This window comes from Typopeltis vanoorti, chromosome 11 (genome assembly GCF_054136105.1).
Source record: "Typopeltis vanoorti isolate ZY-2024b chromosome 11, IOZ_Tvanoo_1.0, whole genome shotgun sequence".
NCBI lineage: Eukaryota > Metazoa > Arthropoda > Arachnida > Uropygi > Thelyphonidae > Typopeltis > Typopeltis vanoorti.
Genome location: NC_143559.1, coordinates 70,617,610 through 70,633,434, shown reverse-complemented (window position 1 = coordinate 70,633,434; position 15,825 = coordinate 70,617,610). Strand labels below are relative to the sequence as shown.

Here is a 15,825-nt window from a genome sequence, read left to right as displayed (position 1 = left end):
AATAAAAAAATAATTAAAATAAAAAAACAATTATCTCAGTAAAATTACATCAGCAGTTACTATCTGACCACAGATGCCAAGAAGAGTCAATTCATGTTGAAGAGGAGAAAGGAATAAGGCGATGCAGGAATTCATCACCAACACGTGAAATCACGTGCTTTATACATAAAATTTTCTAACTGTTGTACAAGCAAAATAATTACCACTTTAAAATCTAGAATTTTCATAAAAGAAAAGCTAATTTTCTGAAATATAATAAACACTCATCCCATGAAACACATTGATTACCCTATTATCAGAATGGATTCACCTTCTTCTGCCATGTGCAAAAGTGTCGAAGGGTCTCGCATCTGTGGTCAGACGATTTGTTTCTTATAGTTATATTACTTTAAATTTCTATTTGCTACTTGAGAGTTACTGCATTGTAATCCAATTAAATTTAGGTTCTTCTGGTATTCACTAGTGGGTTATTCTTTTTCAACATGTTATGTAGGTTGTAAGCAAGCAAGCCATCAAAATTCTAGGGCCATCATTTTTATTCAGATTTGGTCAAATATGGAGGTTATAAAACTTATATAGTAAACTACACTGCACAATTTAGAAAGCCTAGTCACAATCAAATTCCAGATAACTGGAAGAGAGTACTCACAGTACCCATCTATGAAAAGGGAAATTGAACAATATAGGAATTAGAGAAGAATTTCCCTTCTGAGTATTTCTATATAAGATTTATACATCCATACTTGAAAAAGGAAGCGAAGAAAAATTGTAGAAGAGAAACGTGAAAAAGCTTGGTTTGGATCAAATAGGGATTATTATGATTAGATTTTTACTTTAACACACGTGGTCGAGAAATCATGAAAATGTAATGAGGATCTGTATTCAAGTTTTGTAAATCTGAAAAGGGATATGATAAGATGCTAATAGAAAAGGTATTTGAAATGCTACAATTATATGGTGTAAATGGAACATTATACAGTGCCACATGTAGCCTAGATATTTAAGTTGCAACCCAGTAGCTAGAACTGAAGATAGCAAGAAGACAGTATAAAATTAGTGCAAGAGATACACCCTTTCTTTAATGTTATTCATCATTTATATGAAGCACATTATTAAGGAAGCAACATAACTTGAGGTATTCAACCCAGCTTTTCACTTTCTGCAGTTCTTCAGGATTTCATGACTGACTATACTGAATAACTAATATAACATATTTAGTATGAAAATCGGCCCCAGTTAGACTGAAGTTACTTAGGAACATAGAACATATCAACTGCATTCTCAATGGAGAACTTTAGTAAAACATTTCAACTATTTAGGCATGATCTGAAAATGGTAAATTAAACATGGAAATACATAACAGAATAATCAAAACTGGTATAGTGGAGAACAAGTTGAACATATTTATATTTAAGATAAATATTTATTTCAGATATTACAGGAACTCGATTTTAGCCACTTACAAAGAATGGCAGGGAAAAGGTTATTTTCTCTACCATTCTGTACCAGTTTTTGCTGATACCTTAGTGGTATTAGCAAAAACTCATAAGAAAGAAAGAGAATTTATTGATCTATGGTATAACAAATTCCTCAAGCATCAGAAGGTTCTGAAATTATCACAGGGTGTGACCATTTCAGAACCAATGTCACTTCCTTTTTTTTTTTTAAATTACATACCTATGGTAAATATATTTCAATATTTACATATTCTGTCTTAATAAACTCTTGCTAAAATGGAAAATTTTAAAAAACAACAGCAAGTCCCAATGGTGCTGCTTTTTCAAAGTCTACTATGATAAATTTCCATTACTTAGTACTTTCGTTTCCTTTATGGATGATTTAGTCCTTTGGATTTAATAGATTTAAACAAAAAATTACGATGAAAAATATTACAGAATAAGGAGTGTTATCCGGTTAAGTTAGCCGGTCTTGGGCGTGGACAGCAAGGTTTTTTCTGCCAGTTTATCTGGGGTTTTCATTCCACAAGCAGGCAAACCGGCCCTGTAAACACATAGGGATACAGTCAGGAATACTTAGAGGCATAGGGCTGCCCATCTTATCCTTGTATTTTGGTTCAAGCATGCTTGGAAGATTGTGGGCCTTAAAGGCCTGTTAAAGCCATTGGGATAAGAATACTAGCAGGCCAGCCTGGTTGGCTTAGTATATCTTATTCGAACCTGCAGCCGGCTGCAGGTTCGAATCCTGCCATGGGCGTGGATGTTTGTGGTCGTCTTTCACCTTCATACATTCATTCATACAAGTATATAAACACTCTCCCAAGATGGCATGGTCACCGTTACAGAAGTAGACCCAACTATCCAGTAATGGGAAAGGCCTTTACCAACAGTGGTGAATATATAGGCCGAGGGAAGAAGAAAAAAAAAAGAAGAGAATGGAAAACTTATGATGCACTTTAGTTCTTAGCAGAGACAAAAGGCATCTGGCAAATGCTAATAGAAGTTTAAATTTACTGTTGCAGAAAGATGCTCTCAATTACCACTACATATACATTCTAATGGTACAACATAATGAGATATTATGTTAGCTGGGGTCGTACAGTTGAACATTATACTAATTATTTGAATCAAGGGACTTGGGTGAACAATGAAAAACCAGCTACTAGAATAACCTAAACAGAAGTGAAGATGATCATCATCAATATAACAAACATCAATAGAAAAGTGTAGCTAGTTTAGGAATCCAAGAAATACCAAGTCAACATAATTCATGTTTACTGAGAAGACAGAAGAACAAGAACTGGTGAGAGATAGAGGTCATTAATCAACCTAATTGACCTTTTCTGTACTGAGTTAAGTATTTTTAGAAACCTTTTAGAGGCACTACTTCAAATGTAAGAAAGTACCTTATCACTGGATGAATTTGCAATATGTACAGAGGTAAAGTAATATTAAGTGAAAGAAAAAGAAAAAAAAAAAATCTCAAATGTTGAGGAGACAACATTTGTAATGTGTTTATGCCAAAAAGGAATGGAGGTCAAAATTCAAGAAGAGAAAACTAATTTTGTCCTGAAATCTGGGTACTGAAAAATAAAACCATTTCCTAGTTTTGACAAAACAAAACAAAAATCAGTTTTACAGCAATGAAATTAACAAGAATCCTACAGAAGAATCTGAAGATCGAAAGTTATGGTTCCAGAAGATGATATTCTGGAAATTTTGCTGATTTGTGTAGCACAATGTTTGTCAAATGAGAAAGAGTGCAGCAGTCATAAGAATTAGATTTGTAGAATTTGAAATAACGGTAAGTGAGAGAAGCAAGCCTTGTGAACCCCAGCATTAGTTGCAAATTTAAAGATTCATCCACCATCGTGCATAACATGCTTTCAAACTGTCTCCTGACTCAGTTAAAGAGTCAGAATACAGACCATATGGCAGAAACTTATTTAAGAGGCCTGTGTGCTAAAATCAATCAAATGTCTTAGCGATAGCAGAGGCAACCACTTGAAATTCTGAACCTCTTCCATGTTGTCTGTCCAAAGTTAGATGATATAAGCAAGAAGACATCCTCTCTCCACACAATGATAAAAAGTAGCAGAATCCATACTAATAACCATTTATTGGTTGGTGGTTTCTAGGTAATGTAGCAGTCGAGTGTTAATAGCTTTTTCTATCACTTTAGAAAGAATAACTGAACAGTAATTAGTTGGTAAGGTTTTTCATCTTTCTTAGGAATATTTGAGAAAACCAGCTTCATTTAGGCCAAATGAGTTGCCAAGACAAGATTTTTACCTTATAAAAAAATGGTAATAAATCAGAGGAATATAAGGATATCGTATTTTATGCTTTGTTGATCTTGGCAAAGCATAAGGTAGAAAAGAAAACTGCTCAAAACAAATCTGTATGCTGTAAATGGAACTTTATACATGCACTGACAATTTGCAACTTATTTTATAAATAAATTGCAAATCAGCATTAAGAACTGAAGGATATACAATGAGGAGGTTGTACATTCTATTCATTGCTTTTTCATCTATATGGACCGCCATTATTAAGTAAAGTGATATTAAACCTGATACTCTATGCAGATGACATTCTTAAATAAATCTACTACAAATCTCCAGTCTTTAAATAACTGCTTTCATAAATTTGGCATGAAAATCAGAGAAACTACACCTATAGGCAAGAAAACAACTCAGTAGTATGAATTTATTGAATTAGACCAACATTTTAACTATTTAGGCATAATTTTAATGCCTAAATAGTTAGTGTATCCAATCTCCAGTCAAAAGGCTGCAGGTTCGAATCTTGTCATGGGCATGGATGTTTGCGATTGTGAAAATACTAGTGGTGGCGGTGGTTGGATAGATGGTGTTGGTGAAGATGCAGTTAATTGTACATGGAGTTGGTGATGTAAGTCTTATTATCAGATCCTCTTTCTCTTGTTTGCTAATGTGTGCAGTCCACAAATTCTCAATCTGTCCTCATAATCTACATTTCACAGTTTTGATTAGTCCAACACTCTTCTTTGCATCTTCTCCATTATATCTGGAAACCATATCTATGAAGAATAGAAAAGGTGTGGTTGTATTAAGACCTTGTAAAAAGACAAAATGACTTCCTTATCCTTAAATGTTAATGTTTGTTTCAGCATTGCAATTACCCTCTGAGTTGTATTTGTAATCTTTACTATATAGCCGTTAAACTTCCTAAATATTAAAACACTAAGATCTTTAGAGCTTTAGTATTTAGGAAGATCAGTTTCTTTTAGTATAATCCCATCAACATAACATACCACTAGATATCTCATTATACCAAAGTACATAACTTTACATTTACTAACATTGAAATGACAGCCATTTTCACAGCCTATTCAAATCATTCTGCAAAAGCTGCATGTCAGTCACATACCTGATCACACTGCCTATATTTGCATAATCAGCAAAAAGCTGTACATTACTTGGCAAATCCTTCCCGATGCCATTAGTAAAAATGAATAACAATGAACCAAGGGCTGATTCCTAGGATACACCAGTGGGCACTTTAAATCTAGCAGACTCAGAACCCTCATACTCCACTCTGACATTTGTGAGTTAGCCATTTCTTATGGATGATAACAGTTTATGATCCAATCTCATATCCTCCAATTTATGCAACAACCCCCTTTGCTGTATCCTGTCAAAAGATTTAGCAAAGTCCATTTCCACTGTTTAACTCAATAAAAAACATTATTAACAAAAGGTGAGGAAGTGGCTCAAACCTTCTCTTAGAAAACTTTTTTGCAAAAGAATCTATACTTTGCATCCCATTTCAGTATGCGAGTTCTTATCTACTTTTCCAAACTCTTCACCACCACCACTCCCAAGATACAATGGTCAATAGTTAGACATAGTATTATCAGGTATTTCTGTATCAAAATATTTCTGTTAATAGATGATGGCACACCAAGGTCATCATGGTATGATATTGCTAATTTGTGTTGCTGATGGTCAAGAAATAGTACAGTCAGCACATAAGGACACATATTATAAGACGATACAATTTCTTGACCATCAGCAACACACAAATTACCAATATCATACCATGATGACCTCGGTGTGCCATCATCTATTAACAGAAATATTTTGGATAAATTAAAGAAGGGTAGAAGAACATTGTTGCATTCCAAAATATCATACATATCCAAATTACATTAGAAAAAGATAACTTCCTACATTAAAATGCAACTTTGTTGTAATTTGTTAGGTACCTAATAATGAACTGAACCAAGCAGTCTGTAATGAAAACAAATTTCAGAAAGTAAGTTATACTTGATAGGAAATTATATTCCTGTTTTTATTTTTATTTTATCTAAGGGTGAGCAAACAAAGAAGTGTGAAACATCTTTTTACCTTTACTAAGGTCTTACCAATGGCAAAAGCCATATTTCCACATGTAAGAAGCACAGATTAAAATATTATTATTATGGCACCTCCAGGGAGTCTAAAGACTCATCGAGGGAGGGCACTTACTCTACAACTCTCTGTCTCCACCAACCTGTACTACCATCATCATCTATCACCACCACTAGTTATACTTGACAGGAAATTATATTCCTGTTTTCATCTTTATTTTATCTAAGGGTGAGCAAACAAAGAAGTATGAAACATCTTTTTACCTTTACTAAGGTCTCACCAATGGCAAAAGCTATATTTCCACATGTAAGAACACAGATTAAAATATTATTATTATGGCACCTCCATATGGCACCTCGATGAGTCTTTAGATGAGTCTAAAGACTCATTGAGGGAGGGCATCTACTCTACAACTCTGTCTCAACCTGTACTACCATCATCATCAACACCATCTACCACCTATCACCACCACTAGCATTTCCACAGACAATCGCAAACATCCATGCCCACAACGGGATTCGAGCCTACAGCCTTTTGGCTGGAGAGCGGATACGCTAACCACTCAGCCAACCAAGCCGGTTATAATAATTTTGTAATAATATATGTAATAATTGTAATAATGTAATATGATTACGCTATTACAATATTCTGCATCAGAGATAATTACAGCAAAGTTTTTTTTTTTTTGGGGGGGGGGTTGCTTTCCAATAAACAAAGTACATAATTTATCTGACAATAAATAAATCATATTCTTGTTTTCAGGCTCATTTTTAAGCAAACACAAGTTCTCAATGAAATATCTTCAAGATTAGGTTACTTGAACCAGAATATAATTTCTTGTCAAGTATAATTTACTTCTTCCCAGTGGAAAAAAAAACAAAAAAACTTACACCTATTATAACTATGTGTATAGGGAAAAATTACTTCTGCAACTGTTGTATAAACGCTCAGTATATCCATGGGATTAGTGTCTACTGATGAGACCTCGATAAAGGTAAAAACCAGTCTAGGCAATGACTCCTCTCATAAAGCAAGACATTATAGACACCCAAAGAGGAAGTGTGCTATGCACTGAGATACCATGGCAACCTGATATGAAGTCAACAACTGCTTTTTCTAAATATTTCATGTACAAACTTTTATTTGCTCATGCTTAACTAAAATAGGGATGAAAACAAGAATTTCTTGTCAAGTATAACTGACTTTCTTTTCCAGTGAAAGAAACTTGTTACAAAATCATCAGAAAGTGATTAATTATGACTGATGCTGCAGAATATAGGGAAGGAAATATGCAACAAAAGGATCCACCATAAAGAAACGTGTGGATAGGCTTATGTGTTCATCACACATGTTGAATTGGATTTAAACGATATTGATTCGAAAATATAAGAAATAAACTATTTATTAACTTAAAAGCTAATATTTCGCTGGTATTATATCCAGCATCTAATTTGGTGTAACAGTGGGGCTAGTATAAGTAATTGCAGCATGCAACACAAGACTAAAGTCCTAATATGGCGCCATCTAAGTTATAAAAAAAAAACAGTAGTCCAAAGTTTTGAACAAAATAAAATAAATAAATATTAATTTGGTCTTAGGATGACTGTCTTCCAAATCTTTGGTAGATTTGTACAGCCATAGTTGTTAAGGTTTGGAGTATGTTTTAAGGCTTCTGTTGCTTCCAGGAACAACCTCACTGACTTTGTGCCCTTTGTGACTTTGTATCCAAAGCATGGCCTGCCAGACTCAACTTGCCATAGCGAAAGTGCCGGATATATTTTTTGTGTTCACTGAGACGGATGTCCACAGTTCTTCCTGTCTGTCTGTAGTAGGCTCGATGACAAGAACAGGGCACTTCATGGACTCCTGGATGTGATAAAGGAGTGAATCTGTCATTAGGTGAACGGATGAGAGTTGCCAATTTCACATAAGGTTTAAATACAGTACGCAGTTGGTGTTTGTTAAGCACCTTAGATATCTTTTCAGATGTGTCTTTAATGTATGGGATGGTGATAGTTTTGTTGTAGTCTTCTGTGGTAGATAGCGGGGGGGATTTCTGGGTAGCATTTAGTATTTTATCTATCTAAATGCAACCCAGAAATCCCCCTCCCCCACTATCTACGACAGAAGACTACAACAAAGCTATCACCATCCCATACATTAAAGACACATCTGAAAAGATATCTAGGGTGCTTAACAAATACCAACTGTGTACCGTATTTAAACCTTATGTGAAATTGGCAACTCTCATCTGTTCGGCTAAGGACAGATTCACTCCTTTATCACATCCAGGAGTCCATGAAGTGCCCTGTTCTTGTCATCGAGCCTACTACGGACAGACAGGAAGAACTGTGAACATCCGCCTCAGTGAACACAAAAAATATATCCGGCGCTTTCGCTATGGCAAATCGAGTCTGGAAGACCATGCTTTGGATACCCCGGCACACAGGATCAATTGGGAAAAAAACAAGCAAAAGTACTGCACAGAAGCTTCTACAAGTCAGAGGTTGTTCCTGGAATCAACAGAAGCCTTAAAACACACTCCAAACCTTAACTACTTAACTAGTATGGCTGTATAAATCTACCAAAGATTTGGAAGACAGTCATCCTAAGACCAAATTAATATATATATATATATATATATATATATATATATATATTTTTTTTTTTTTTTTAAAACTTAGATGGCACCGTATTAGGACTTTAGTCTTGTGTTACACGCTGCAATTACTTATACTAGCCCCACTATTACAGCGGATTGTGGTTGTCTCGCATTTGTAACAAACTTTGTTTGTGTGCTCTGAAGATGCTGGATATAATACCAGCGAAATATTAGCTTGTAAGTTAATAAATAGTTATTTTCTTATCAATCTGTGTTCGCATCAATACCGTTGAAATCCAATTCAACACCATAAAAAAAGTTTTTTTTTTTTTTTTGCAAATAATTGAGGAAGAAACTGAAACTACTTAAAATGAGTAATAGTATAACTGTTTCAGGGAATATTCTAAAAAGTTGATATATCAAATACAGTAACTAACTCTGAATGAAATGCAATTTACAAGATTTTACCATATAGTGATACTATATTCATAAAAAAACAATAACAGGACAAAAACACAAAATAATAAAATTATTCCTTTAATCACAATGGGTATCATACCATTCTCATAACCTCAGGATAAACAGGTTCTGTTAGTACTCCTTTTCCTGTGGAAATATATTCTACCAATTCATTTAATGTTGCTCTTTTTACTTCTTTCCCTTTCAAGTCTGACATAGGATCCATAAAGTCAAAAACTATCCCACACTGTCGAATCTTGCGAGTAAAAAGTTCTTCTTGTTCTGATGGTGAAACATCTGAAAAGAATTCACCAATTTGTAAATAATGGATAATGGCACAACTAGAATAACTGGATACTGTTATGAATATAAAACTTATAGCAGTGAAAAAAGTTACCTTTACTTTTACAGAAGTAACTTTACACCTTTACAAAGGGGTTTAAACATTTCTTAACTTTATTTATTAATTATTTTTATTATTTTTTGTTACAAAATACAGAATCTGGGGATTTTTTTTATATTTTTTTATTAGTTATGAAAAACCACATTACGTCACAAAGACTGGCACCTTTTTCCTATGGCACGTTCTGTGACAGCTGTATTAATGTTTCTGGCTGCAGTCCCCTAATTTCTGCATGAACGCTTTCCTTCAGCTTTTGGAATGTCTGGGGTTTGTTCACATATCTTTTCCTTCAGGTAACCTTAACCTCCATAGGAGAACATTCATGCAAAAATTAGGATGCTGCAGCCAGAAACGTTAACAGCTGTTAAGCCGAAAATGGAAGGCATTTATGTAATGAGGTTTTTCATAACTAAAGAAAAAATCTCTGGGTTTTGTGTATTATAAAAAAAAAAAAGAAAAGAAAAGAAAAGAACAATAATTAATAAAAATAAAAATATACAATAAAAAAAATAAAAACTTACTAAATGTTTAAAGCCCCTTCGTGGCTTATGGGCCACCCTGTATAACCAGTCAAGCATACAAAAGAATGTTTAAAAGTGTGTGGAACAAATAGCCACAGCGTTGCTTTGCCATGTAGGATTGCTGCATTCAATGCAGCAATCAGGATAAAGATGTTTACAGCAAAAATGCACATAAGCAGTCTTCTATGGTGAAAATCTGCACTCATTTTGAAAGATTGTTAGTGGCTTGATGAAGCTATCTTTCTATGACCATCATATGGTATGAATGACAAAAGATGGTAATATCATCCACATATGGGATTTAGGAAGCTGGTCACTTATTGAGTTAAACTTGATTGCAAAGGCTAACACTTAAAAATTGAACTTTGCAGGAGGACTCCCACCTTGCAAGCATCATAAGGTCAGGAGACAATGGAACATTCAGTTGGATAAAAAGTGGTTTTCCTCTTTTTATTAATAATGAAATAACTCTAGATGTATCAAAATTATAAATAATATCAAACAGATCATGCAAAGAACAGTGTTTCTCATTACTTCATATTTTAATCATTGGCAAAAATTAAATCTGCCTAGAAATGTTACTGATGGATTACAATGGCCAACAAAAAAATTTTTTTTTCTGCTGATTATGATCTGACACTTGTTTTTTACTAATTTGGGTGCACTGATTTCAAATATCAAACCCATTTTTCTCTATCACATCAGGTTTTTCATCTATGGCATTTTTTTTTTGCTAATTTGTAAGTTTTTGATAGTTTTCAGGAGGCAGTACTATTTAGAGGATCAAGAAAATCGATTTTTTAATATTATTTTCTGAAAGTATGTACTTTTAAAAATCTGTTCCTAACTTTTTATCAAGAAATTCGAAAAATTCCCGAAGATATAGCCTATTATTCAAAGCGGTGCGCAGATCAGAATCGGAGCACTCACCGCTCTCGCTTGTTAGTAATCGAATAAATACGTAAGAACCTGCAACGGCACGTACTGGCGCTTTGAATGCGAGAGAGGCCGATAACCAACCTAATACATTTAGGTGATGAAAAGTTGGCGATGACAACTGCCTAAAACAAATGAATGCCATATGCGTCATAGCAGACAAAGAACAATCGAAATCAGTCAATCGTTAATCGATCGTGAAAGTATGATGAGCGCTTATAAAGTTTCAATAAAGTCCCTGGTTTTTTTTGTCTTGTTAATTGCATGTTAGTCGGCAGTGAAGAAAATACATGTCTACTACTCGAAATTGTGTCGATGTAGATTCCTTCTGCTACATTTGTGGGAGCTTTACTGTTCCCAGTCAAAGGACAAATATCACTGATTTTGTTAAGAAAGTGTACTTTGCATACTTTGACGTAAAAATTGCAGATCAGGACAAGTCATGGGCGTGAACCGAAAAATCATGTAGATGATTGCTATTTTTGTTTCGTTTAGACTTCTGGTTATAATAAGAAGAATAAGAAAAAAATTGTGTATCCAAATCTCGGCTCAGCAATTCGGCCAGTTGCTCATTCCAATGAAATAGCCTTGTCAATTTATAAAGGACTTCCTTTACTTGAGAACGAGCATGATCGGGATATGCCAGATGACAATGAAAATTTAATTTCTAGTTCTGGACCGCAACGTTTTACTCAAGCAGAATTGAATGACTTAGTAAGAGATTTGGGCCTATCAAAGGAATCATCGGAATTGTTAACTTCAAGATTAAATGAAAAAAACTTACTGGAGCAAGATACGAAGATAACTTTTTATCGTAGCAGGGAAAGTAATCTTGTACAATATTTTAAACACGAGTGTGGGTTCGTTTACCGTAACAACGTGTCAGGTTTAGTAACTGAAATGAGTGTTGTACAATATCATCTAAATGAGTGGTGTTTATTTATTGACAGTTCAAGCAGAAGTCTCAAGTGTGTCTTACTACACAATGGGAATGTATATGGCTCAATTCCTATTGGCTATTCAGTCCACTTAAAGGAAACATATGAGGACATTAAAAAGGTTCTGAAGTTATTAAAATATACAGACCATAACTGGATCATCTGTGTGGATCTTAAAATGATGAACTTTTTACTTGGCTTTCAAAGAGGATATACAAAGTTTCCGTGTTTTCTATGCTTCTGGGATAGTCGAGCTAGAAACCAACACTGGAGTCAGAAACATTGGCCTCTTAGAATATCCTTAAATGTTGGAGAACAGAATGTTATAAATCAACCTTTAATCGGCATGGAAAAAAATCATTTTTCCACCTCTACACATCAAACTAGGTCTTATGAAGCAGTATGTTAAAGCTTTAGATTTACATGGTGACTGTTTCCAATACATATGTGAAAAATTTCCACGACTTAGTTATGAAAAAATTAAAGACGGTGTATTTGATGGACCACAAATTAGAACTTTAATGAGAGACCCAAATTTCATCAACTCTATGAACGAAATTGAGAAAGAAGCCTGGACTTCATTTACGATGGTTGCGAATAATTTTCTTGGAAACAAAAAAGCGTGCAATTACAAAGATCTAGTGGAAACAATGCTTGAAAATTTCCAGCCCCTAGGTTGCAAAATGAGCATAAAGCTTCATTTCCTATACAGTCATCTTGATAGATTTCCCGAGAATTTAGGTGCTGTAAGCGATGAACAAGGTGAAAGATTTCATCAAGACTTAAAAACTATGGAAGATCGGTACGAAGGAAGATGGGATTCTCACACGATGGCCGACTACTGTTGGAGTATTCAAAGGGATTGCCAAAACAGAACACACAGCAGAAATTGCTACAAACAAAAATTTATTCCCTGAAACTCATGTGTAAGTAAAATTGTTATTTTTTAATAAATATTCTTGTAATTTTTAATGAATATTGTTAAGTAGTTATGTATCTAATTATCGGCTCGCATTCAAAGCGCCAGTACGTACCGTTGCAGGTTCTTACGCATTTATTCGTTTACTAAAAAGCGAGAGCGGTGAGCACTCCGATTCTGATCTGCGCACCGCTTTGAATAATAAGGCTATATCTTCGGGAATTTTTCGAATTTCTTGATAAAAAGTTAGAAACAGATTTTTAAAAGTACATACTTTCAGAAAATAATATTAAAAAATCGATTTTTTTTGATCCTCTAAATAGTACTGCCTCCTTAAAACTATCAAAAACTTACAAATTAGCAAAAAGAAAATGCCATAGGAGAAAAATTGACGTGATAGAGAAAAATGGATTTGATATTTACAATCAGCGCACCCAATTTAGTAAAAAACAAGTCTCATATAAAAGTCCAACAGCAAAAATCGTGTTGGGCTGTTATTTATATAGCAGGTTGACACTGAGGCAATTCTTGTACTTAAAATTGCCACTACTCGTACAGCACATGCAGCTATTCCACTCATATGAAACATTTGTTTCAACCCTAATGCAAAGTTTTAAGTGTTAAAGTTGGATAGAAAACTTCCAATAATGAATGAATTCTTGATAACCTGAAAGATTTTTGAAAAACACCACATATACCAAACTGCATTTTGATGACAAGAATATAATTTCTTATCAAGCATAACATAAAACTGAAATGAAGTTACTTTGCCCCCAAAAGTAGTTAAAGATGTTTTCATCTTATTTCTTTTTAGTCCTAGTTTGTCTACTTACTCCTTTGTTCAACAGCTGCTTTCCACAATTCCAAAATAAATGACTATATTGCAGATTCCATTAAATATATATTGCAATATATTTAATTCATTATTAAATATTATTATAATTACGGTTTTGAATGTCTATGCAATCTTAACTATATAATATTTAACCTTAACAATACTAAATTAGTTACAACTACAGTACTCTGTGACATTTACTTTACTAGCTATGTGATTATTAGGACTAATTTAATAGATGTATTTAAACATGTTTTCATTTAAAATCAAGTTTTTCTTAAACCTTCACAACTAGCCTTAAATTTCTCCATCTTACGGCATGCTATGTGTCATTGAACTAATGCAGAGTATCACAGAGCTTTGTCTCTTCCAAGAAACTGGAAACAAAGGAAATAAATGTTCAGCTGATTTTACTACTGAACTACTATTAATCTTGTAAAGAGCATTAATCGTTGAAATTTATTTATTTATTTGTATGAGGTTTCCCCCGTTCCTCTACCATACCTTAGGACTGGTCGAGCTCTCCCAGTGAGGGATTAAGTATGTATTTTATGACTGTAGATCTGTATGTGTTCATGGGACAGTTTGAATGTTCTGAGGGATGAAAAACCCAAGTTTCTGGGTGAAAAAAAATCCCTCTACCTCTGTATCAGGCTGGCTAACTCATCTTTAGTCTAGAGAGGTAAAGGTTCCTCACATCATGGACAGGAATCAAACTCAGGTCTTTCTGACTAAAGGGCTTTGTCTATACTGACTGAGCTACAGAGGCTCAATCATTGAAATACAGTCATCCCTCGACTTATGTCCATGATTCCATAAGAGAATAAATAACAATTTTGGCTACAATTTTGAAAAGACGCAAGCAAGTGCAAGGTAAAGCATGCACAGTGGCAACAGCGCTCTCAGAGGCAACCTCCCACTGCAGTCGGCACGTGTTCAACAGTTCCTCTGTTTGAGAAATAGGTTATTTGTGTATTTATCATTAAATATTTCGTGATTTTTTGTGCAACATGGCCCAAACACGCACAATCAAAAAACCTAGTGAAGAATCACAGAAAAAGAGGCGAGCAATTGATCTTGAAACGAAGTTGCAAGTTATAAAGCAACATGAAGCTGGTAAGCCCGTCAATGTGATCGCACACGACTTCAGATAGTCTCATTCTACAGCGATGACCTTTTGAAAAATAAGGATAAAATCATAGAGGCTGGAAAAGGATCTGCTTCCATTAAATCGACGATAATGACGAAGCAACGACAAGGTCCTATCAGTGATATGAAAAAGCTACTTGCATCGTGGATAGAGGACCTGAACCAAAAGCGCATATCCCTTAGCATTGTGACCATAACCACTATGGCACTAAGTCTCTTCAACATGTTGAAGGAGAAACCAGAACCCGATTATGACTACAAATTCAACACTTCTTCCGGTTGGTTCATGAGATTCAAGCAGCGTTTTGCACTGTATAATGTGAAAATGTATGGGAATCTGCAAGTGCTGAGAAGGCTGCCCAGGAGTTTGTGGAAAAATTGGATAAAATTATTACATACATACATCTTCAAGGCCCACCTTTCCTAATTTGGTTGTGGGGGCAACAGCTGCAAGAGGAACTTCCAATGGTCACGATCCTCTGCTACCAAGCTCAGGTGTTCTGGTGGGATTCCCAAACGTGTTCACCCAAGGTTTTGGATATAATCTATCCAGCAAGTCCTTGGCCTTCCACCCTGGCTTGGCAAAGAGGGCCTTGCTGAGGGAGCCTCTTTTGTGGCATTCTGACCAGGTGCCCGTACCAACGTAACTGTGATCTCTCAACACGGAGAAGCAGCGGTTGAGTATTGAGGGTTTCCTGAATTGCAGAGCTTCTGACTCTGTCGAGTCTTGTCAGCCCCGCAACCCCCTCGAAGGAACCTCGTTTCAGCCGCTTGGATTCGTGCCCGCATTCTTTCAGTCATTACCCAACTCTCATGACCATAGGTGAGGATGGGGACATAAGACTGTATTGAAGACAGCCAGCTTTGCCTTCTGGCTTAACTCCCGCTTCAATACTACCGAATGGCCAAGCTCCCGCAACATTGAGCTTGCTAAGCCAATTCAAGTATCTAGCTCTACGTCCCATTTTCCATCCTTCGTGAATATGGACCCAAGGTATTTAAACTTCTCCACCTGCTCATTGGGACTCCACTTACATGTAGAGTGCACTGGGATGGTTGTCTTGAGACCACAAATGATTCAGTTTTGGCCACACTGATCTTCATTCCGGCATCTGCACAAACAGCTACAAACCTATCCAGGGTCTGCTGGAGGTCATCTGTGGAAGAGCTAAGCAGAACTGGGTCATCTGCAAAAAGCAGACGTCCAATGCT

The 15,825-nt window shown here is 35.2% G+C and overlaps 1 protein-coding gene across 3 annotated transcripts in view; it reads right to left on the bottom strand.

Annotated features, from left to right (window-relative positions):
- LOC150101712 (serine/threonine-protein phosphatase 2A 56 kDa regulatory subunit epsilon isoform-like) overlaps positions 1-15,825 on the bottom strand; it is a 261,565-nt gene that overhangs the window by 132,792 nt on the left and 112,948 nt on the right. For all 3 annotated transcript variants that reach the window (XM_090400724.1, XM_090400723.1, XM_090400725.1), the window contains exon 2: positions 9,013-9,209. In XM_090400724.1, the coding sequence (XP_090256850.1) occupies positions 9,013-9,209 (197 nt within the window). The remainder of the gene's footprint in view (positions 1-9,012; positions 9,210-15,825) is intronic.